Raw genomic sequence first — 23,035 nt, 5'->3', positions numbered from 1 at the left:
TATTTGAATAATCTATAATTAGTTATCTTTAATTTAATGGCATAATTAATACTATACTCCTGAAAAATTTTTTAAAAGAGATGCAAATAGCATGCCATAATTTTGATTTGAAAAAGCAAGTAGTTATTAAAATAAACAAAATGAATGTGAAGAGTATAGGAGTTAAAGCCTTCTTAAAATAAATAAGCTGGTAATAAATATCAGCTGTGTATTTGCTATTAATTTATCTAAATTTTGAGCTTTAATTCAGAAAAAAACATCAAAAAAACAAACAAAAAAACATTATTTTATTATTAGAGATAAAACAAAATAAAAGAAGACCAACCATATAATAAAAAATATACTTAAAATTATAAAAATGGCATCGAACGATTAATACATACAAAATTTTTATTAACCAAATGATGAAGAAAATCCTATGAAAAAAGATAGTATTACTAACAAAAATAAAAATTCTTAAAGAAAATAAAGCTCACGTAGTGAAGCATATTAAGTTCCTGAATTTAGCAATGATGTTAGTAAATCTGAAAAACATCAAGATATCTCTTAAATAAAAGAAGAGAAGGAGGACTCAAAAAGCAATTTTGATAATAATGATCATTTCGATGAAGTGAAATAATAAAATATTGAAATTTAGTAGGACATAAACTAAAATCAGAATAATATTCCTATATAACAGTCTGAAAATGTTCCTACAACTAAGAATAATTATAGTACAGAACAGCTCAAAAATTTTCAATAAGATATTGAACTATAACAAAAAATAAACAGCTCTCCAGGAAATTAGGCCATACAATTAAATAAGCTGCAAGACATTGACTTCTCCGACCCTAAAAATAGAGAAATACTGGAGGATTAATTCTTTAACAATTCTGATAACCCTAAAATGTCATCAGAATATGAAAAGTAATAAGAACAAAAGAATAGTGTTATTCCTAAAAAGTTTTAATATTTATCACTATTTTTGGCTTTTTCAGGATTGATATTAATTGTTGTTGGATTTATTGTAGCTTTCTCAGGATCAGACACAAATTTATTGAAAGGAGGAGCCTTTTGGGTCATAGGAGCTATATGTTGTATACCAGGAGTTTACTATAGTGTGAAAATATATCGTACAAGAATGGCTAAAAACTTAGAAGAGCGCTTAGAATAAGTATAAGACATCCCACGTTACTGAAAATAATTCATTAATTCGATTAGTTCAATTTATAATTATAAAATAATCTACTATTAAAATAACCTACACTAAAATCTACTAAATAAAAACATTGTTTATATAGATAGCCTTACAAATTTATAAGTTAAAAGAATGAGAGAATTCAGTTAGTTATGTATAAAAAAACAAGATAAATAAAATTGAATTTTTAATCCATGGAATTGAAAATGTTAGTTTTTGACATATTAAATAATATAAAAGCGAAGATAATTAATCGTTGCTAAGCCAAAATAAGCTTAATCACTTATGTGAGTTAAACGATATAAAAAGAATAGATCAAATAAAGTATGCATTGATTTATTCATAAGATCTAGCTAATAGAACATATAATTAATAAAATTTTCAAATATAATTTCAATTTGCATAAAATAAATGAAGCAAAGAAATATAAAGGAAAAAAAATGTTCTAAATCTTTGTTTTGTCAACAAAAAAAAAGAACTATTAAGTAGATAAATTAATCACTAATTAATATAAAAAAACATAAAATTATATTTTATTTATTTAAGATTTAAAATTATTCTCTTTTAATACTTTAATTATCTGATATCCATAACAAAAATTCAAATTTTTCTCTTCTTTTTTATATCCTTCAATCTCTGTTTTCTTCAAAGCAGAGAAATCTTTTTTCTTCTTCTAAATTTCTTCACTCTCAGTTAATAATATTATCTAATAAGGGAAAATTGTTAATTTATTAATTAAAATAATCCCCACAGATTCTAATAATATTATTATTATTTTGAAAAAAGATCAAAAACATCTAATTTTATCAATCTATTTTCTCATAAGGAAAATTTATTTGTGGTAAAAATATAATTTTGAATTAATCTTATATGACTTTGCTGAATAGAAATGGCAATGAAAAACGAGCAAAAATAATTAAAAAATATTTTTGATTTTGCACCTCAAATTTTAATTAAAATTTAGATCAAATCTTCCTTTTTCTTAATAAAAATAAATACTTCTATGTAATTATTGAACAAAAATACATTTTTTATATCAAGGTTTTTTTATTTCAAATGAATTTAATAAAATTGGTTTTTCAGCTTATTTAAAAAATTTAAACAAATTTTGATGAATAAATAATATTCTTAACCTAATAAAAATATAGCAATAAAATTTCCTTTTTGAATAGCTACAATAAGCAATAGAATAAATTTCTTTATAATTTCTTTATAAATAATAAGTTAACATAATCATTCATAAATTTATTAAATTATAAATTAAAAATCTATCTTTTCAATAGATATAATAAACATTAAAATTTATTTGATTATTTAACCATAATTTATTAAAAAATTATGAATTTGTGTAAAACTTGCTTAAATCATTCATAATTTTATTAAAATAAAAAATTTTTAAATTTATTTTTTCAATAGTTATAAAAAGCAATAGAAGTAAAATAATTATTTAAGCATAATTTCTTAAAAAGTAAAAAGCTAAAAATACTTTACCAATAACTTATTCATAATTTTATTAAAATTATAAAAAAATAAAAATTGATTTTCTACCTTTTTCAAAAACTTTAATAAGTTACAGAATATATTTTATTATTTAAACATATTTCTATATAAATTATAAGTTAGCATAAATTCACTTCATTGTATCTATATTGAAATTTTTATAATTTTGAATATTTTTATTTTTTTACAAATCAATTTTTAAATGCACTATTCCCTTATTTAAAATATGAACAGTTGACTGATGTGATGTCTTTTTTTGAAAATAAACTTATTTAAACTTGTTAGTTTTTGTTCAAAAATGAGGACTGATGCTCAAAGAAGTTAAAGATTAATAAATATTTTTTATACTATTAATATTATTATTAAAATAATTTTAAATTGAAAACTAAGCTTTCAGAATACTTTATTTATGAAATTATTACTAAATTTATTTCTATTTTTTAAGTACTAGATATTGATTTTTATAATGATATTTTTTAAAAACTATTTGATTGCTTTTTCATAATTTATTGTTAATATGTGGCAGTAAAATAATAGCACACTCTAGTTTTAATTGTTATAAATAAAAATAAATTTACTATGATGCTTTTAAAATAAAAATATTGAAAAAAGAATTTTTTTTATTAACTTTTTCAGAGTAATTAATACTTATTTTTTTCAACAACAAAAATATATATTTTATTATTTAATTTAATTATTTAAGATGCTGAATAAGATAATAGGTTGGAATAAACTTATTTATTTATTAATAATAATTATTTATTTTAAATTATAAGATTTTCCATTAAATTAAAAGTAAGAAGAGTTTTAAAAATAAATAAATTGGATAAATTCACATTTTATCAACTTTTATAAACACTTTTTTTGTTTAATTGCAATGAATATTTTTTATTTTTGATTGATGCAAACTGGTTAGTTGTTGTTAAGGTCCCATTAATCTCCTTTAGAGGCTTAGAGTCTCTAATGTAATTCAGTATAATATCTAAATTGTAATCTTTAAAATAATTTTTGGTAATGAACATTTGATCCAAATCTAGAGAGATTATTTGCCTTTACTAATGGAAAATAGATGATTCCAAATAATTATTAGAATTACCTAAGCTATCATCCATTATGCTTTCGTTTTTTTCTTATATATTTTGGAGATTAGAAACATATATTTACTTTTGGCTGGGATTTTAAGCTGTTGGTTAAGGACCAATATTTCCACTAAATTTATTTACAAAAAACATTATTAATTAATTAATCTAATTCAAGAAAGATTTAAAAATATACTTACTCATTGTATGGATCTTAAGACTTTATTAAATTATATTCATGAGATTTATTAGGGTGTCCTTATTATGCAGCATTAAGGTTAAACTCATAAACATTTGGCGCTATGTTTTCTTCTACTTGCAACACAATGATATCATTCTTGGATGGAATAAAATTTTATTTTTATTCTTATCCAAATATATTTTATTTTGAGGTTGGCGTCAATGTGTTTGATATTCTCGACACATTATAAAGAGAAGAAATAGGACTTTCTCCTCTAAAAATTTCATCATTTATATCATCAAATTTTTTCATAATCTTTGTTTTATAGTGGGAGCTGGAAATATTTTAGTTATTGTTAACATGAATTCCATGATTTAAATCTGACTGTATTTTTTCTGGATAGAGCTAAGCTATTGTACTTCGTTTTTAGCTTTAAATACTTCTCATAGATTCTTCTTAAATTACTGTCTAAATAGGTTGTGCCTATTGTCTTAAATGCTGATTGGAGCTGTTCGATTTAAATTAACTTTCTGGCACAGGTGATTTATTAGATTCAGGCATTTAAACATTTTTAAGCGATTGGATAGAGAACGATCTGTCTTTGGCAACAACTGATATACTTGGTGATGCATTATTCTATTGCAGTAATCTATTGCTTGCATTTTTGTTGGTATCTGAGGTTATCATACCATTAGCAAATTTACTCTAATTTAATTGAATCTAATTATCAGACATAACAAAAGAGGATTATGAATTTGCTGCTTAGTTAATATTTGCGCTTATGTTATTATTTGTTGTTATATTCTTAAATGATGTCAAATATGTTTGATTGTTTAAATTCTTATTTTGCAAATATGAAGAATAGTAGAAATTTAAAAGGGATTTGTTACTACTTAAGAATTTCTGTTAAACAATTTACATTTTATTGAATAATTTAAGCTAATTTGTGTTTTTATAAACTTTTCTTTAAAAGATAACTCTTGCTACTTGCTTTTCTTTTTCTTGTGAAAACAAGAATAGTTTGTCCATAATGAAGTGGCATTTATTACATTCAGAAATATCATGAGTAGATGATTGACATACTAAGCATAGCTAGCTTAAATTTTCTCTAAAGTGAATTGAACTTGTTTTTTATTACCAGTCCGTATTATCTTCAAACAATATTCTGTCTTTTAATTCACAAAATTTTTAGTAATCTGCTTCAGAAGATTTCTATAAAATTTTTATAAATGCATCTCTTGGAATTCTCAATAGTCTCACTTTCTCATGAGCTTTGTAGATGTACCTTTTCCTCATGCCAGAGAAAAAAGAAGAATATCCTATTAATGAAAACTTTTTAAGCTTTGGAAAATTTTGAGACTCTAACAATAACTCAGAAGGATTTTCATGCTACAAATAAATTGAAACTTCACCTTCAATAATAATAAATAGGCTAATTTCTTCATCGTTATATTCATCATAAATTACTTCCTTATCATTTTTAAAAACCTCCTCTACAATTTTACAAGATTTCTTTAAAATATGCTTGGAAAAAAGGGGATAAAGAATATCTTGCTTGACAAGCTGCTCAAAATAAACCATACGAAAATATTTTTAAAGATGTTTAGAAATATTTTATGAATACTACTTGTAAATTTAGATACTCTTTTCATATTAATCCTTTTCTTTTTTAACTTTAATGAGATTGAATAACTCTATTTTTTGCTATAAGCCCATATTCTTTTCTCCTATATATTTACTGATAGTAGTAAACTCTTAATAGTATTCGTTACTGAATTTTCTGTTATAAAAAACTAAAATAAAATAATAAGTAAATATTCAAAATAAATTAGCTATCAATAAGCATTCATATTTTAATTTTTAAAGATATTTTCATTAAAATTACTTTAATCAATAAGGTAGATGAAGTAAATGCAAAAAATAAATTGCAGCATAAAAAAGAAGTAAATCTCGTATTATGTTTGTGGTAAATAAATTATTTGGTGAAACAGCTGAAGATAGCAAGATTAAAAAGAATATGCATAAATAATCAATAAATTCTACTCATCATCTTATCTAGATTAGTTTAGCCATGAATTATTTTGGCTATCTTTAAAGTAAAACCCCACAATCTATTTAAATTAAAAAAAAATAATTATTTTTATTAATGCATTTGCAAAGCATGTTAAATATTAAAAACATTTCTAACAAAATAAATAGAAAGGAGCTCACATATTCTAACTCTCGTTATAATACAATTAGTATAAATAAATGCTCTGCAAAATTGGTTAATTTGAAAAATAAAAATTACAAAATATGCTATTGTAAAGGAGTGAAGTAAGATTAAAAATTATGATAGGAGTTTTACTATCATTAAGCTTGAGCTTAACCTTTGAGAGTATAAAAAATAACTTTATATCTTTAACCATTTGTTAACTATTGTGAAGAATTTAAAAAGCAAAAAACCTAATACAAATATGATAGCAATATAATAATTAGTAATAATATCAGGATATATTACTTCTACTGTAATAATACTAAAAAAACTAATAATATCAAAAAAAAACTAAAATTTAGTGTAGGCTTTTAAACTAATAAGGATTTAAGCGAATCTATTTTGGTGGTGTGATAAAGATATAGGCATTAACTCTTTGATTATATCTGTTATGTAGAAAGCAATAAAAAATCCAGAAAAAATCTATCTAAAGAATATATTTTTGCTTGAAAGAGATGGCTGTATAATAAGCAGTGCACTATAGTATACCAAAGACAAGAAAGCAATAACTATAGAAACAAAATCATAAATAAAAGAAGCAAGGCAGAATTAAGGAAAAGTTTACTATATTTATGGGATTAATTACTTTTGCTATTTTTAATACTAGTTAATAATTTATCTATTATTTTAAATCAATTAAATTTTTTATTCCTTGACTTTTTATACAAAAGACTTTTTCTTATCTAATTTTTAACCATTTTATTAATCCTATTATTGATGCGATTTATCTCCAACAAATGGACTGATTCTCTCAAGTTATTCCTGCAATTTAAAATTTTTAACAATTTTTATCAGCAAAATTAGAACTTGCCAGGCCTTTCGAAGTGTATTTTGTCTTCGGTAAGTTGTAAATTTTGGACTTTAATCAAGCTATATTAGTCTGTTAACGTCTTAAGAAAGCTACCTGTTAATGGTTAATGTCTCATTGTTACTTTGTTTAGCTAATATATCTTCGCTATGTTTCAAAATATTCTAATCAACTCGCTTTTAAATGCTCTCCCTAAATTTAGGCTCTGAAAATCTTTGACTGTCGAATCTTCTATCTTCTATTTTATTTAAAATTCAAAAAATTAATATTAAAATGAGTTCTACAATTATTTGTTTTTGATATAAAAATAATGGTGCTATTCTACTCACAACATTGCAACTACTCTAAGAATAAATAAGTGACTCGACTCCTGCATTATTAGGTCCTTTAGACACTCTTTAAGATTTCTATTTCTTAGTATTTATAAAAGAATTTTCGGAAATCTAATTAGAAGCTTCATTGTTATTCTTGCTATCATGAGATGATATGTCAAATACTATTTCTAATTTATCTTGAATAATTTATTATTGTGTTTAGTCGTTTTAATGTATAGCTATGTCCTCAGCATCTAAATTAGAAGGAGAAACATTGCATTTAAATTCTTAAATTGCAAGATATTTATCATTCTCTTAAGCATTAAGCTCTTTCTATTTGATAAACAAGTTCATTTTATAAACACCTATTACAGCTTAAAAATTAATTAACTATTTATGTTGTCTTCTAGTTATTAAAGAGTATTTATTTTTTATCACAAATTAGACTATTAACAAAAAATCTAATTTACAATTCTTTTTTTCAAAATCTACATATTTATTTTGCTTTTATTTAGCAAATCAAAATTATATAGCAAATAATATGTACCATTCTTTAATTTACATATCTAAATGTAAAGCAATAGGATTAATTATATAATATTTATTAATTATAAAAGGCTCTCATCATAATAGATAAAAGTAGAACAAATGTTTTTACAAACTTTTATATAAAATTATTTTTTAAAGGAATCTTTATTATTAATTTTTTTTATTATAAAAAAACAATTAAAGTGTCAATTGTTGTTAGTAAATACTAACTTTGAATTTAATCTGGTAGTAATTTAAATAATTCAAAGAAATTTAAAGCATGTTAACTAGCAATTAAGTTTAATAAATAAATTAGAATAGACGACTTTCTTTCAAGTGATTTTTGTGTACTTAAAATAAAATAATTATTTGCGAAATAAAAACTAAAAATCAAAAAATTTATCTAAAACATAAAAATTATTTAATTTGATTTAAGAGTTGACTAAAATTAGACAAATTTCGCAGTATAACAAAAAATTTGGTTAATAAATTGAAATTTTTAATTTAATAGTTAAAAATTAAAAAATTTATGAAACAAAAAAACATAATTTATTAAAATAAACATCCAATTTATCTAATTACGAATTTTAAATATGGTATTTAAATATTTTAAGATATATTCAAATAAAATTATTTAACAAAATTAAAATGAATTAGAATTTAATGTTTTCTTATCAACTACTTTGTAAAAATTTAATAAATGGCTTAAATCCAAACAAAACTGTCCATTGAGGAAATAATAATTTCTTATTGATTTATATTAAATTAGGTACAGTAGGTAATAATTTTCATCAATTTATTCATAGATTTGTTATTCATGTGAAATTTGGCAGTTTTCTTTAATATTGAAAAAAATTATTAATATTTTTGTAAAATTTTATAATTACAAGGAAAATCAAGCAAGCATTCAAGTATAAATAGCTAAATAGAAAATGTTAAACAAATAACAAAAGTAATCAATTTGGTCAGGTAGTGTTTATGAAGGGGACATGAAAGATGGATGGTATCACGGAAAAGGTAAAAAAATGAGCTATTCTTTTCATATAAAAGCAAAGATTTTCTCTGAAAATAGAAGATTATTTTAAATTTAACGAAAAATATTTATTAAATCTAAATTATTTTTACTCTGTGATTAGGAAAATTCAAATACCCTAATGGAGTAATTTATGAAGGAGATTTTGTTAAAGGTCAATTTCATGGAGAAGGAATATTGATATGTAGCTTTGATTTATCTTTCAAATGATTACTGTATAATTTTATTTTTCAAAGATCCAAATGGTGGTAAATATAAAGCACATTGGGAACATGGCAAAATGATTAAGGGCGATTATTACTTTTAAGATAATTTAAAATACGAATCAGAATAATGGAATTATTGCTAGGGTGAAGACAGAAGATTCTATCCTGAAATGTTAAATGGTATTAAACCTGCAGGTGCTACTTAAATGACAAAAGAAGAAAAAGCACCACATGACATACCTGAAGGGACTTATGGTAATTAAAACAATAAATTTACATATAATTTTACAAATAATATATTTCTCTACTCTATTTTTAGTATTTAGGTTTGATTATTTTAAGAGTATTTAAAAATTGAAGCTTAAATATTAAGTTATTTCTACTTTTTATTACATTTATTTTTTTAATGAAAACTAATTTATGAATAATCAATCAAAAATGATTAATTTATTTAATAGATGTTGGTGAAGGTTATTATGAGCCTATAAAATCTATTATATATGAATATGATGGTAAGATACTTAGAACTCCAAGTGAGGCAGAAGTAAATTAGTTTAAAATTATTTTGAGCAAAATTAATTTGAAGTTGAATAAATAACAAAGGTAGAAAACATTCTTAAAAAGTGCAGATATAACCCAAGAAAATCATTAGTTATAACAGGAGAAAACGATAAGATTATTAAAAGTGTAACAGATCCTTCAAAATAAAATAAAATTTGAATATTTCGAAAATAAATTTATATTAGTTAGTTTAAGTTATTATTTTACCATTAAAACTTAGCAAATTTAAATAATTTTTTTTTTTTGAATTTTTTGGTTGCTTGTAAAATTTATATCATCAAAAAACAAAGATTTCAAGCAATATTTTATAAAGTTTTTATTTATTTTTTATGGTAGAGGTAGTTTAAAATAAACTTAATTGACTCTTTATCACTTGCCACTAAATAGATAATCAATAACTCAATATTATTAATAAATATTTATTTATATTATTACCAATTAATTCATTTACTTGTCTATTTAATTATTAGTTTATTTTTTTATAATTTTGCTTTTTATTTGATTTTTATTGCTATTTTGGAAAAAAAATATGATTTTAGTTTAAGCTTAAAAATTTAGAGTATTTAATATAAAGAGATTTTAATTTGGCAGTAATAAAACTTCATAATTACAGTTGATAACAATATAAAAAATTGAGCTAAATGATAAGTTTTAATGCTAAATTAAATTTGAAAAATTATAATTTTGAATATTTATAGATATCAACATTTTAATATCTAACTTCCTTACTTCTATGATTGTTTAATGAATGCACCTTCCCAAATAATCATTTTTATTCCAGATAATTATTTAATAAATGATAAATTTTTATGAGTTTTATAATTTTTATCATACATTCTCTAATTTTAAATTCAATAATTAATGATTGTTTATTTTACTCTTATTTTTTTATCATCTTTTATGTTATGAAAAAAAAACATTAGAGTGTATATAGCAACAAAAATTATAAATCAAGAGAAAGTTTTATAGTGAAATTATCAAATTTTAAACATTTAAATACAATATGTTTGATTTCAATATAAAAAATAAATAATTGGTAGAAGTTACTTGATACAAATTAGATTCATAAAAATAGAAAACATTAATAAAGTTTATAAAATCAGACATTAAGAAACAAATGACTTTATTGCAACTTACATTCATATTCTTACTGATTTTCCTTTAAAATATTTAATAAGCAACTTCCCTTTACAACCCAAAGCCATATTTAACTATTGATACAAATTTTTATGGATAAAATCTAAGTAGAGTATAGTAAAGTTTAAATGGTGAATACTATATTATGATTTTTGACTAACAAAAAATAGTAGTAACTCAAAATGAATCAAAAAATTTCTAATTTTTAGATTCTTACATCTGTTAAACAAAGTAGATTTTAGAAAAAGTTAATTACATTTACTCTCCTACGTCATAAGGATTAATGATTTGGTAAATTAGTTAAGAAGGAAAAATAGTTATTTATAACACATGGCAAGGCTAGTATATTTTAGATTAAATTATTGTCGATGATGATGAATAAAATGCTATTGGAATATATTAAGCTTAAATTATCCTTCTAAACATTTCATCAAAAAAATTTATTTAAATTCAAAAAGTTATAGGATCTGTATATACTTCATCTTTTGATTACTTTTTTTTTAAGTAATAGTTTCTATTTATCGTGAATGTTCAATATGAATGTGTTATATATAATTTAATTGACAGAAATAATGGCTTCCAAGTATTTGCTAGTTAAACTGATACTGAATAACCATATCATGTTCTAGTGAAGGAATAAAATGGTAAAATCATAGCTTTTTTTGTCACTGCATATTATGGTATTAATATTTATGATCTTACGTTTCTCTATACTGCTAATTCACAAACAAATGTGCGTATTAGTTAATGTCTTATTGGATACATAAGTATTAATTCTGTAGTCCTTACTGGTGCAATTAGTATGGATGGAAACATTTTGTTTGTTGGTGTAAGAACTTCTGGTATAAATTGTTATGATATTTCTTCAGAGGAGAAATTGAAAAGCCCAGTTTTTCTCTAGAATTTAGCTTCAAATGGCCTTAGTAATTACATTTAGCTATCAAATGATTCAAATCAATCCAAAATATATTTGGCAGATGGTATACAATTTAGTATATTTACTCTTCTTCAAGAAAATACTAAATCTAAAAATAGTATGCTAAATACCTTCAACTAAGAAATATAATGTTTAGTCTATACTCCTTTCTAAGATGTATGGAGTTGGTAAATATAGATATCTGCCAACTAGAAATATATATCGATATCTTCTGGTTAAGATGGACTTAGTCTATATGATGTTAGTTAAGATTACCTAGATCCTGTTAGAATTTATAAAGTCAAAATAGGAATTAATGTTTCTCATGATGGTTCATTGTTTCTTAATAAGAGAAATTTGTTAGTTGTTGGCCACTCTTAAGATGGATTTTCAATAGTAGATATTAGCAATCCAAATAAAATTACATATTTAGTCTAGTTCAAGTTTCCCTTTGTTTCAGATTGTGATGGATATGATGTAGATTAAAGTACAGAAACTAAATTAATAGTAGCAGCAGCATAAGCAGGAATAGTTATTGTAGATATTTCTGATGTATATAAAATCAGAATACTCTCAGTTCTTTACCCTAAAGAAAAGTTGCAAAAATCTGGAACGAAGATGGTTTCTGTTAACAAAGAATTCACACATGGATTTGGATGCATAAGAGGAGTAGGAATTCTTTACTTTTCAATAAATCCTGTTAATTATGAAATGACTCTCCTTTAATTTTTCAATTCGTTTGGTTCGGAAAACCTTTGGTATGATATATTCTCTTATAATTATGTCTATATTGCAGATGGAGTTAGAGGTTTAACAATCATAGATGTTACAGACAAGAATAATCCATTTATTCTTTCCAATATAGTAGTAGGAGGATGGGGAGAAAAAGTCTACTAGTCAAGAGTAAATCCGAATATAGTTGCTCTATCACACTCAGTCATAGGCTCAGCATCTATTATAGATGTTAGCAACAAAGCTTTTCCTATAATTTAATCATAGGTAAAAGTTGAAAATGATTCAAGCTATGCACCACTTCTCCCCAACAGTTTAGATTATATTATTTTTACAAAAAATTAAGGATTCAAAATATGCAATCTAAAGAGTCCTATTTAAGTTTTGATTTAAAGTGCCAAACAAGAAAAAACATTTTTAAGTGTTAAAACGTTATCATTAAGTAACACAACAAGTGTTAATGAAAATATAGGAATAGATTATAAATTTGTTGAATTTGACCCACTAACTGAAGTAGTCCAAATAAATTAACAAATATAGTTTATTTTCACTTTACTTATAACCAACAGAACAGCTTTCATCTCTAATACTTATTTTATTGTGCAAGATAAAAGACAAAATTTACCTGACTGGATTCATTACTAGCCTTAAAATTCTCTCTTTCTGGCTAAAATCCCTTCATCTGCTCTTTCTAATAACGATAATGGTATTAATATAATTTTAGTTGAAGTTACTTCTTAAATATAGGAATCTGATTTTGTTAATTCATAACTTAATCTTACAGATAGCGAATCAACCTAGATATTCACTACACTAGTATAAATTTTAATTAAATTCAATTCAATTAAATTTATTTTATTTCTACACAGGGATTATTTTTGTGTTGATAGATTCTTGTAAAAAGTGAAAAATTAATATTTTTCAAAATTTCCTATCAATAAATTTTTATAATTCCAAAAAAAATGTATTCAAAAAGATTACAATCAGAAAATTTTGATTCTTTTAAAAATTCTGTTAGTATATCAATTCATTTATTGTTCTTTTTAAACAGAACACTTAAATGAATAAAAATTTTTAAATGCTTAAAATATGGAATAAATTTTGAAGAATAAGATTTTATTGTAAAATAACAATATAAATATAATTTAATTAATTATTAAATATAATTTTGCTAGGTTACAAACAATTACATAGACTAAAATGGTTATCTTCAAAGTTGGATAGGTAGTCTTTAATACTAGAATTTTTACCTCAACTGGTATGATGGAATATAATTTTAAATCAAAAATTATGATGACACAAGAGTTTAAAAATTCATCTTGAGAAAAGTTTCATTTAGTAGATATGTTGAACCTATATATTTTAGGGTCAATACGAGCAATGCTTTTAATATTTAGTATCTTTAACAGAAATCATTCTTCATAAATTTGTACTCTTAGTAGGTAAAAGTGGTATTCTCATTAACTAGCAGCAATTCATCAATTCCTTTAAATTTAGTATTTAACGGATAATCTTATATCTAATCATAGATAATGTTGCTATAAGAATAATCTAAAGTACTTACATTATTTGGCAATACAGACATTATAAATTAATCATTCTACTCTTACAAGATATAAATTGCAGATCTAAACTCCTAGTAAGATAACACTGAGCAAATTTAAAATGCTACTATTTTTATATTTATTATGGATGATTAGGATATTTAGTATTCTCAAACATTTCAAATTAGATAACTGTAGTTTATGTAAATAAGGTCCTTTCCTAAAATTAAAAAACCTCTTCAATAAATTGTAAGCAACTAAATTAATATTTAGCAATCTGGTATAAGATCTGGTGATATCATTAAACTACAAATTATTGCATAATAAATATTTTAGTTCGATTAGCTTCTTTAACCAATAGAAATAAAAGTAAATTTTTAAAAAATTAATTTATTTAAATTAATAAAACTCATTCAACATGAAACATTTATTTTTGAATATAATTAATTTTATAAAAAAGTGTTTTTTTATTGAGGGTAAATCAGAAAAATAATGCACAGAGTTAAATTGGGTAGATATGGATGAATTAATTGGACAAATTATCATTAATACTGAAAAATTTTCTTTTCATGATGAACTAACATTCAAAATTCAATTTTATGATGGTTATTATTTTGTTGAAGAAAAATTTAGTATTAGAATAGATCTCTTACCTATCTATTTCTAATATTTGCTTGCTATTTGTTTTTTCATCATTTTTTGCGTTTTATTGCTGCTTTTTTTCTTTAGATAAAGAGTTCATAGTTTATTCTTTAGTCGTTAATTTGAATATTTCCCTTTTCAAATGATGCAAAACTCTCAAGTTACTCACAATATCAACTTTTGTTCGCCTAAATTATTTTAAAAGGCTAACTTGATATTTAAAGGTCTGTAATAGATTAATTAAAAAGCCAAGTAAAAATTTCCTATGCAATATTTCACAGAGTTAAACATAGACTATGAATTGTTAGAAAAAGATCTTTAAATACTGAAAAAAAAAAATAAAAAATTATATATTCCATTACAAATTTCACAAACTGAATAAACAATTTCTCCTATATAAAATATTTTAGTTAGTCTTATTCTTAAGTAGTATTACAAAGTATCTGATGGAGAATCTTATAGAATGTATTTAAAAATAAAGAAAATTTTACAAGAAGAATTTCCATATGTAGATTGGTATAAAGTAATTTACATAAAATAAATAAAAAAATAATTTATATTTAAATATTTTATTTAAAATTTATTTGTAAAAGCCTATCATAAGAAATAGAAGCTTTAGCCCACCAAGCAATATATTTTAGAAAAAAAAAATAAACACTGAAGAACAACCTGAAACAAACTGTGACCTAAAATACCATGATCTTTTAAGCAAATTCAACATTGATACTGATAAGTTAATTAAAGTCATTTAATATCACACTGTTAAAAGCACAGGAAAGGTTTCAAAAGAACTTATTTTTGAAGACAAATATGACTTTGAATTAATTTGTGAATGCTTAAAGTTAGATATTTTAGGTATTGATCTAGAAAATAAGCCTAACTGGAAAAGATCAGCATTTGGATAATATTTAATTATGGATTAATTAGATATTTAAAATATACTTCTTGAAAGAAATTAATTAAATGACATGTACTTCAAGCTAAAGAATTCTACTTTTCAATAAAAAAAGAAAAAACAGTCCTTTGTAAAAAATTTATATAAAAATATAAACTATATACTTTATGGGGATAATTTTAAAACTGTTGGATGTCACTTGGTGAATAGTTTAATAGATGATAAAAGACACTGGATTTAGATTAATTAAGTATCAGATAATTAAGTAATAATATATATTGACTCTAAAATAATTAATTAAGAAGGTGAGTATAGATTAAAATTTATCAATAGCAAAGGTTATGTGTGTTGTCAGTAAAATTTCTATTATACTAATTGTATAGACAAAAAAAAAAATAAAGACAGTTAAAAAGGTGTTTAAGAATAAATGTTAAATCCTACGATTCTTAATCATATTTAATCAAAGTCTGCCATCTAAAAATAAATTAAAGTTTCTTTCCTTAAAGAACTGTTATCAGAATAGAATAAACCATCACAATTTAAAGGTTCTAAAGTAAGAAAAGTTTTATTAAATTATTTTTAAATATATGTTACATTTACTATTTTTTTAAAATCATTTAAAATTTATTTAATTTTTTTTCTTCAGATATTAAAAATTTTTTATTTTAAAGTTGAAATTTCAGCTTAACAAAACAAAAAAAATTTTTTATGTTTAATTAAATAAAAAAATAATATTGTTTTTTTTTAAATTAATTTTATACAAAAATTTAAATAGTTCATTTTTATTATTATTCCCTTAAGATTCCCACAATTCAAATTGCTTAAGTTTTTCAAAAATACTTAAGTGAAAATTAGTTTAGAAATCAGATAAAATTTTAGCTTTTAGTCAAATTAAATTCAATTATTTTCATTAATTTATTAATTAAATTTAAATAAATTTTATAATATGTTATTTAAAAAGCTTTCCACAGAGTAACCAGAAGTTGATAATATAATAGATAATATTAATGAAACTATTATGAATGAGAAGAAGTGATGAGCTTTAAATATAAATTAATATTTATAAATTAAAATATTTTTGTATTTAGGCTAAATTTTTAAATATTTTTATGTATTTTTAAAAATCCATTAAAGAATTTATTGTCATTAATTTGATAAAAAAATTGAATAAAATAAAAGTAAAATATCATCTAAATAAACAAATTAGTATTTACAGACATTTTATATTGCAAAGTGATATTTGAACAAAATTTATTAGAAATGGAAAATAATCTATATGATGGTTGAAAAAAGTAAACAAAGTAAATCAAACCACCTTTAAATTCAAAAGAATAATATTAAAAATTTAATAGTTATTGATAGAAGAGTTATTAATTTATTAATTAATTAAACAGATCAAATTAAGATAAAAATTTGTATTACTAATTCCTTAAATAGATATTGAAGATTTACATAAAATAATTTATTTGAATAACAAGATAATAATGCTAATTACAAAAGGATTTTCAAAAATAAATTTATTTATTTTAAAGAGATAAATATTGCAAATTGCTTTTATTTTCACTTACTTTTTTAATAAGACATTAGCTTAAAGTATTGAATATATTTATAATCCTTTACCAATAGCTTCTGTAGATGTATCAAAATATGGAAGAGAGTTAATTTCAATTTAATTTGTCCAATAAAGACCCGAATTAGCTTTTTTAAGCTTTGAGAGTGAAGGAATATACGTAATAGATTTTTAAAATAATAACCAGCTATTAGTTTCCAAATAATTGAATATTACACAAGTTTAACTTGTTGATTTTAACATATTTGCATTAACATAGGATTTAGGAATTATTTTGATGTACTATAATCAAACAACATATGAAATTATAGTGAAAGGAACTTTTAATCCAACTTAATACATTATAAATACATTCTTTATAACAGGAGATTCGAATTATATTATTTTAGGAGTGAATTGTTATGTAAAAGTTATGAAAATTATAGAATCAGCTTTAAATCAGAATATTGTTAGTAATACTAATTTTTTACAAGAAAAAAGTACTTCTGGTTTGTAGTGCCTCAGCAACTCTAATCATATTTTTGCAAATAATGCAGCAATTATTTTAAGTTCAATAAGAGATGGAGTACATTTGTTCTATTTTAAGAATATTGAAAGTCCTACTTATGTTAAAAGTTTAGTTAAGATATGCTAGGATGTTTAATAAACTTACCTTATGTAAAATTTGCCAATCCTCTTTACACTTTCTAAATATTATGAAGTAGTTTTAATTGATCTTGGAATTAAATTTAAGAATTAAGATCCAAGTTTTTCAGGTGTTGATGAAGCAAACCTTGATTATTTTTCTATAGAATAAATGGGAGGAAGTAAAACATACAATTATATGCTTATAGATGATGAAGAGGAGTATATGTATTTAGGAATTAGGACTAATGGAATTGTTGTTTACGATCTTAGATATCTATAAGATCCTCAAGTATCAGTACCGATTGTAGTTTAGGAATTAAAATCTCTTGGACTTGCAAATTGGATATCATTTGCACCTCATCTATTGCCTATAAGATAAAAATATGATTATCTCTTTATCTCTGATGGTTCTAGCTTTAAAATCTTTCAAAAAGTACCAGTTAATTTAAATTCAAACATAATAAATCTCTACAACTCAGATAATTGTATTTTTTCTGGGTACACATCAGATTAATGGCCTTGGTCAGTGGTGACTTATTCAGATAGTAACTAGTATTTTGCAATATCTTCGGGATATGCAGGTATGTACACGTTTTATATTGATTAGTATGGTTAGTTGTATAATGTTCAAGAAGCAATCAAAAGATATGATGAATCTCATGATGGAATACTCTACTTGAAAAACAGAAAAGTAATAGTTTTAGGTTAGTCAGGGCAGGGAATGGCTTTTTATAATGCTACTAATCCTGAAAAATTAACTTATATAAACGAATTTAAGTTAATAGATAAATAAAACGATTGTGATGATATTACAACTGATAAATAAGAGAGATATTTAGCTTGTGCAAATGGATTCTAAGGTATTTATATTTTACAGGTAGAAGATTTTATGAAGCCTATTTTATGGGCAGAAGGTGATATGATTCTCAAAAAAAATGGTGTTGAAAGTGTAATTGTTGATGATTAACTTAAATTTGGGTTTTATGCAGTAAGAGAAGAAGGAGTAGGAGCTTTTTAAATAATTAAAAATAACGGAGTAAATACCATAACACAAACTAAATATTTTGCAACTCTAGGAGCAGAATATTTGAGATTCCATATCGATTCTGACCAGAAATTGGTATTAGTTGCAGATGGTTATTAGGGATTAACGATAATTGACTGCAAGGATTATCTTAACCCCCAAATTATAAAATAAATTCCTGTCCAAGGCTGGGCTGTAAAATTTACTTAGTTGTAAGCAAACCCATCAACAGTTATAGTTACTTAAATGGAGAAAGGCTAAATATCTGTAATAGATATTTCTACAATTTCAGAAGCAACAAAAATAAGTGCTTTACAATTTGGTAGTGAGAGTGCATTTGGAATAGCTTCTCATCCGTCGAATAAGTATATTATTTTTACTCTTTCTTAAGGAATGAGGATATGCAATACAGTTAATACGATACGAATTCACACTCAAATCAATCGTTAAAGTTAATTTACCTCCCAGTATTACCCTCCAATACCATTAAAATCTCTTTCTTCCTCTGAAAAGCTCTATATAGGTGAAAATGTGTAATTAATAACTATCCCTTATTACATATAAAGAATTGTCAAGCTAAGTTAGATTTATTACTACCATAATTATTAGCTCGAATAACTCCCTTCTTGGATAAAATTTATATAATACTAATCCACAATAAGCATAGTTCCGAATTTGGATGCTCTCAATAATAATTAAGGATTTAATATTTTATTGATTTATGTTCTTATTCCTATTTATCCTACAGATTTTATGATGAGAACCTAAGATAATCCACCTAATGTCATAGTTAATTAAGAGTAATCTCAAAGAATATTCAACAAATTAGTAATTTTTTTAATTTCTAAAAAAAGTATTAATTCTAAAAAATATTTAAATTTAAATGTGAGTTGCACTTTTAAGTATTTCATAATTTACTTAATTATCACTTTATTTAATTTTTAAGATAATTATTTAATCATTTAAAACTCATCATTTAATATTTTAGTAGGATGATAACTAATTAAATTTTTTTGAAATTATTAGATTTAGATAGGATTGCTCTCTGAAGATGGATACGTTTCAGATTTTTTTTAGTCTTAAATGAAACTAGATGTAGATTGGTATAAAGATGACACAGAGAGACAATTATATAAGGATTTAAACGATTAAATTTTGAGTCAAATAAAAAGGATATTTACTAGAGCTTAATTTAAATACCCAATATAATTTTTAGTAAATGGGTCTTTGAAATTTAATTACAGTAAAGAAGATAACTCATATCCTTTAATTTAATCTTTTTCATCAATAATTACAATCTCAATGAACATTTTAAAAGAAAAAGTTTAGTTTGTAAAGTAAAAATTTGATGGTTTAATATTTTCTTACTCTTCTAACCAATAAATTTTCTAAATTTAAGGAGATATTTAGTAATTAAATACCTATTTAAATACTAAGATTATCATTTATGATCCATAATAAGAACATTCAAGTAGTTTAATAGGTATAAACATTTAGGTTAATATAACTGATAATATTAATAACCCTTTGACTTCTCAAGAAGATATCTCTGTTTATAATTTTATAAAGAAAAAAAAGCAAATTGTTTTGTTACAAAATTTTTAATCTTAATATGAAAATCAATACCCCGATGGGTTGACAGCATAAGAAAGCTTTACTATAATAATTGATAAGTAATAAATTTAAGTTGAATAGGACTTAGTTGCAAATATTTAGGTAATTTTTTAAATTTTAATAAATTTAATCTATATTTTATCTTTATTGTGAAGGTGAGCATATAATCTGGAGATAAATGGATCGATATAAATATTGCAGGTGAATGGATATCATTTGATGATTTTCAAATAAAAGGAAATCCTCCTTTAGATTCATTTAATAATAAATTTGACTTACAAATAATTGTCTCTGATGGGTATTCAGAAACTTCATAGTTTTTAGAAATAAAAGTAGCAAAATTTCCTATTAAGCAAATAATGATAATTGTTGCAATACTAGTATCTGTATTGATATTATTCTTTGTTTTATTCATATTCAGAAGAAATATTCACTTCATAGTATTTTAAAAATATCACAGTCATCAATAAGAAATACTTTACAGTGGGGAAATCTATCAAAAAAAAATAGTTTTTGCTCCTAATGTCTATGAATAAACCTTAAAGATATTTAATTTAGTTTACAAATCTTTTAATTATTAAGAATAAGACATAGGAGAAGATTCAAAATAAAAGAAAATTCAAGCATTCATTTCTAATTACAGAAGCGTTAATTCAACAAACAATTATGATGAGTTCTTTAAAGATGCATTTTAAATTTACTAGAATAATATTAAATAATTTACTTCTCTACCTGAAAATGAATTTAAATATAATGACACTAGAATAAAAATAGCTCTCAAGTCATACTTAGCTAAATTTATATTAAACAACAATGCATAAATGCTCAAAATCTATAAAAGATTAAAAAAATACACTCAAAGTTAATAGGATGGATACTGCTTTGATTGGTACAAGGTAAATATTTCATTTTCATTAAAATAAATTATCAAAAATCAATTTTCTCATTTTTAACAAATGATAACTGAATATGATCATCTACATAAAATATAAAATAAAAATTTATGAAATGTAATTAAAAGATTATTTAAAAATGATTAATTAGAGCTATGTAGAGGAAATTTAGAACTTAAATTTGACTCCAAAGAACTAATCAATAAATACCTCATCAAATCAGCCCAACTCATTAAATGAAAGCGAAAACAAGCTAGTGTTTGGATCACTAGAAATCAAAACATTTGAATTATAAAATGCTCTTGAACAAATTTTAGATTCTAATGATGTGAATTTAGAATATGATTTTTATATTCTAACAGAAGCAATTAAAGCAGATTATTATGGGTTCGATTATTAAACAAAGCCTAGAATATGGAGAAGTAGCATTGGTGAAGTGATTCATTCATAAATTAACAATATTAATCCGCTATCAGTTTATAGAAAAATTGAGTTAGAAGGAGATAAAAATTCATTACTCAACAAATTAAGATAAATATTTTGGACTAACTACAAGTGGATTGGAAGCTATAAGAAGCATTTACCGGATTGGCTAGGATATGAAATGTTTGATAATTTGATGATCCTTTCTGGAATTCCTAAAAAGTAACACCAGGGAGAGTACAAAGTTTTAATATACAACTCAGATGGTTATGTTTCCTAGTCTGTAGACTTCATGATAAAGCAAAAGTCTAAAAGATAAAATTTAGATAAAAGTCTTTATCAAGATTCTCCTAGTTTAAATAAAAAGAGAACTCTTGACTAAAATTAGATTAATTTAGGAAATAATTTGAATTCTAGTCTTTAATTTAATCTAAACTAGAATAATTTTATGAGCGAAAAATTTAATTATGGTTCTCCTTTACATTTAGTCAATAAGAGAATAAGCTAATACCAAAAACAAAACTCTAAAGGAGCTTTTACCAAATTTAATACTGATGAGAATATAAATTAATTTAAAATAAAATCTAATGGAATTCCAGATCTAAATTCAAATAATATTTTTGGAAGTGTAGAAATCTAAGAACAAAGATAAATGACAGAGTATTAAAAGGAGTATGAATCAGTTAATTCCTTAAACACAAATCAATTTATTGAAAATGTAATAAATATTTCTTTTAAAATCTAAATTTTTTCAAAAATTCAAAATTAATTATTATTTGATAAAACAAAAGTAACGATAAGTCTATGTACCTTAATCAAGCTAGCTAAAAATACCAAATCAGTAGATTTTAATTCCTTATTTGTTAAGTCCACCAATAAGCCAAGCAAATAGAGAAAACCTTAGCATTTTTCACTCTCAAAATAATTTAAGAAAATAATCAAATCAAGTATTGTTTGCATTCATTTTTTTGATAAATAAAATAAATTAAATTTAAATGGAAAATAGGAATACCAGAATTGATGTTAACTTAAATTGCAAGCATATTATTCATTCAGCTACGAAAATATATATTCTTTAGTTAATCATACAAAAATAATTTAAATTTTGTTATAAGTTTTAACTTAATTATATTGTAAATATTTTTTTTAGTATCATCTTTTTTTACAACAAACATACCATCATCAAAAAGTAAAACTATTTTCTTAAAATAAGTATTATTTTTTTTGTGATGATATTTATTTATATCAAGGATTTTATTAATGTAGCAAAAAATTGCATTATCTTGCGTAAAAAGCATGGCATAAAAGATTCATTCCCTAAAAAAAATAATTATTAGTTTGACAACTTAAAATTAAATTATTAAATCTAAAAATATA

At 22.8% G+C, this 23,035-nt stretch overlaps 5 protein-coding genes across 5 annotated transcripts; 4 read left to right on the top strand and 1 right to left on the bottom strand. All coding sequences in view use genetic code 6, as the record gives it.

Annotated features, from left to right (window-relative positions):
- Positions 1 to 250: 250 nt before the first annotated feature.
- Positions 251 to 1,177, top strand: TTHERM_00324570 (transmembrane protein, putative; the record flags this gene model as incomplete). The annotated part of the gene is made up of 1 exon (XM_001013044.2): positions 251 to 1,177. A coding segment is annotated over one exon (927 nt), but the record flags the coding sequence as incomplete, so codon positions are not given.
- A 2,342-nt stretch (positions 1,178 to 3,519) lies between these two features.
- TTHERM_00324560 (cyclic nucleotide-binding domain protein) lies at positions 3,520 to 7,781 on the bottom strand (the record flags this gene model as incomplete). The annotated part of the gene is made up of 5 exons (XM_001013043.2): positions 7,325 to 7,781; positions 6,228 to 7,237; positions 5,823 to 6,048; positions 3,957 to 5,730; positions 3,520 to 3,886 (listed from the first exon to the last, which is right to left on the bottom strand). Exons 1-5 carry the CDS (start codon positions 7,665 to 7,667, stop codon positions 3,520 to 3,522), a joined length of 3,720 nt encoding a protein of 1,239 aa, XP_001013043.2. The 5' UTR covers positions 7,668 to 7,781.
- Positions 7,782 to 8,773: 992 nt separating this feature from the next.
- TTHERM_00324550 (MORN motif protein) lies at positions 8,774 to 9,800 on the top strand (the record flags this gene model as incomplete). Its single annotated transcript, XM_001013042.3, has 5 exons — positions 8,774 to 8,858; positions 8,978 to 9,058; positions 9,111 to 9,335; positions 9,539 to 9,624; positions 9,684 to 9,800. 5 exons carry the CDS (start codon positions 8,774 to 8,776, stop codon positions 9,798 to 9,800), a joined length of 594 nt encoding a protein of 197 aa, XP_001013042.2.
- Positions 9,801 to 10,758: 958 nt separating this feature from the next.
- TTHERM_00324540 (LVIVD repeat protein) lies at positions 10,759 to 16,543 on the top strand (the record flags this gene model as incomplete). Its single annotated transcript, XM_001013041.2, has 6 exons — positions 10,759 to 13,242; positions 13,602 to 14,339; positions 14,431 to 14,575; positions 14,861 to 15,135; positions 15,206 to 16,060; positions 16,469 to 16,543. 6 exons carry the CDS (start codon positions 10,759 to 10,761, stop codon positions 16,541 to 16,543), a joined length of 4,572 nt encoding a protein of 1,523 aa, XP_001013041.2.
- A 352-nt stretch (positions 16,544 to 16,895) lies between these two features.
- Positions 16,896 to 22,856, top strand: TTHERM_00324530 (transmembrane protein, putative). The gene is made up of 6 exons (XM_001013040.2): positions 16,896 to 19,556; positions 19,755 to 20,444; positions 20,498 to 21,238; positions 21,387 to 22,376; positions 22,450 to 22,605; positions 22,665 to 22,856. The coding sequence occupies exons 1-6, from the start codon at positions 16,992 to 16,994 to the stop codon at positions 22,677 to 22,679; spliced, it is 5,157 nt and encodes a 1,718-aa protein (XP_001013040.2). The 5' UTR covers positions 16,896 to 16,991; the 3' UTR covers positions 22,680 to 22,856.
- The last annotated feature ends 179 nt before the right edge of the window (positions 22,857 to 23,035 follow it).

The sequence above is a fragment of the Tetrahymena thermophila genome (genome assembly GCF_000189635.1).
Source record: "Tetrahymena thermophila SB210 genomic scaffold scf_8254691, whole genome shotgun sequence".
Lineage (NCBI taxonomy): Eukaryota > Ciliophora > Oligohymenophorea > Hymenostomatida > Tetrahymenidae > Tetrahymena > Tetrahymena thermophila.
The sequence above is the reverse complement of the archived record's forward strand: the minus strand, read 5'-3'. Positions and strand labels throughout refer to the sequence as shown.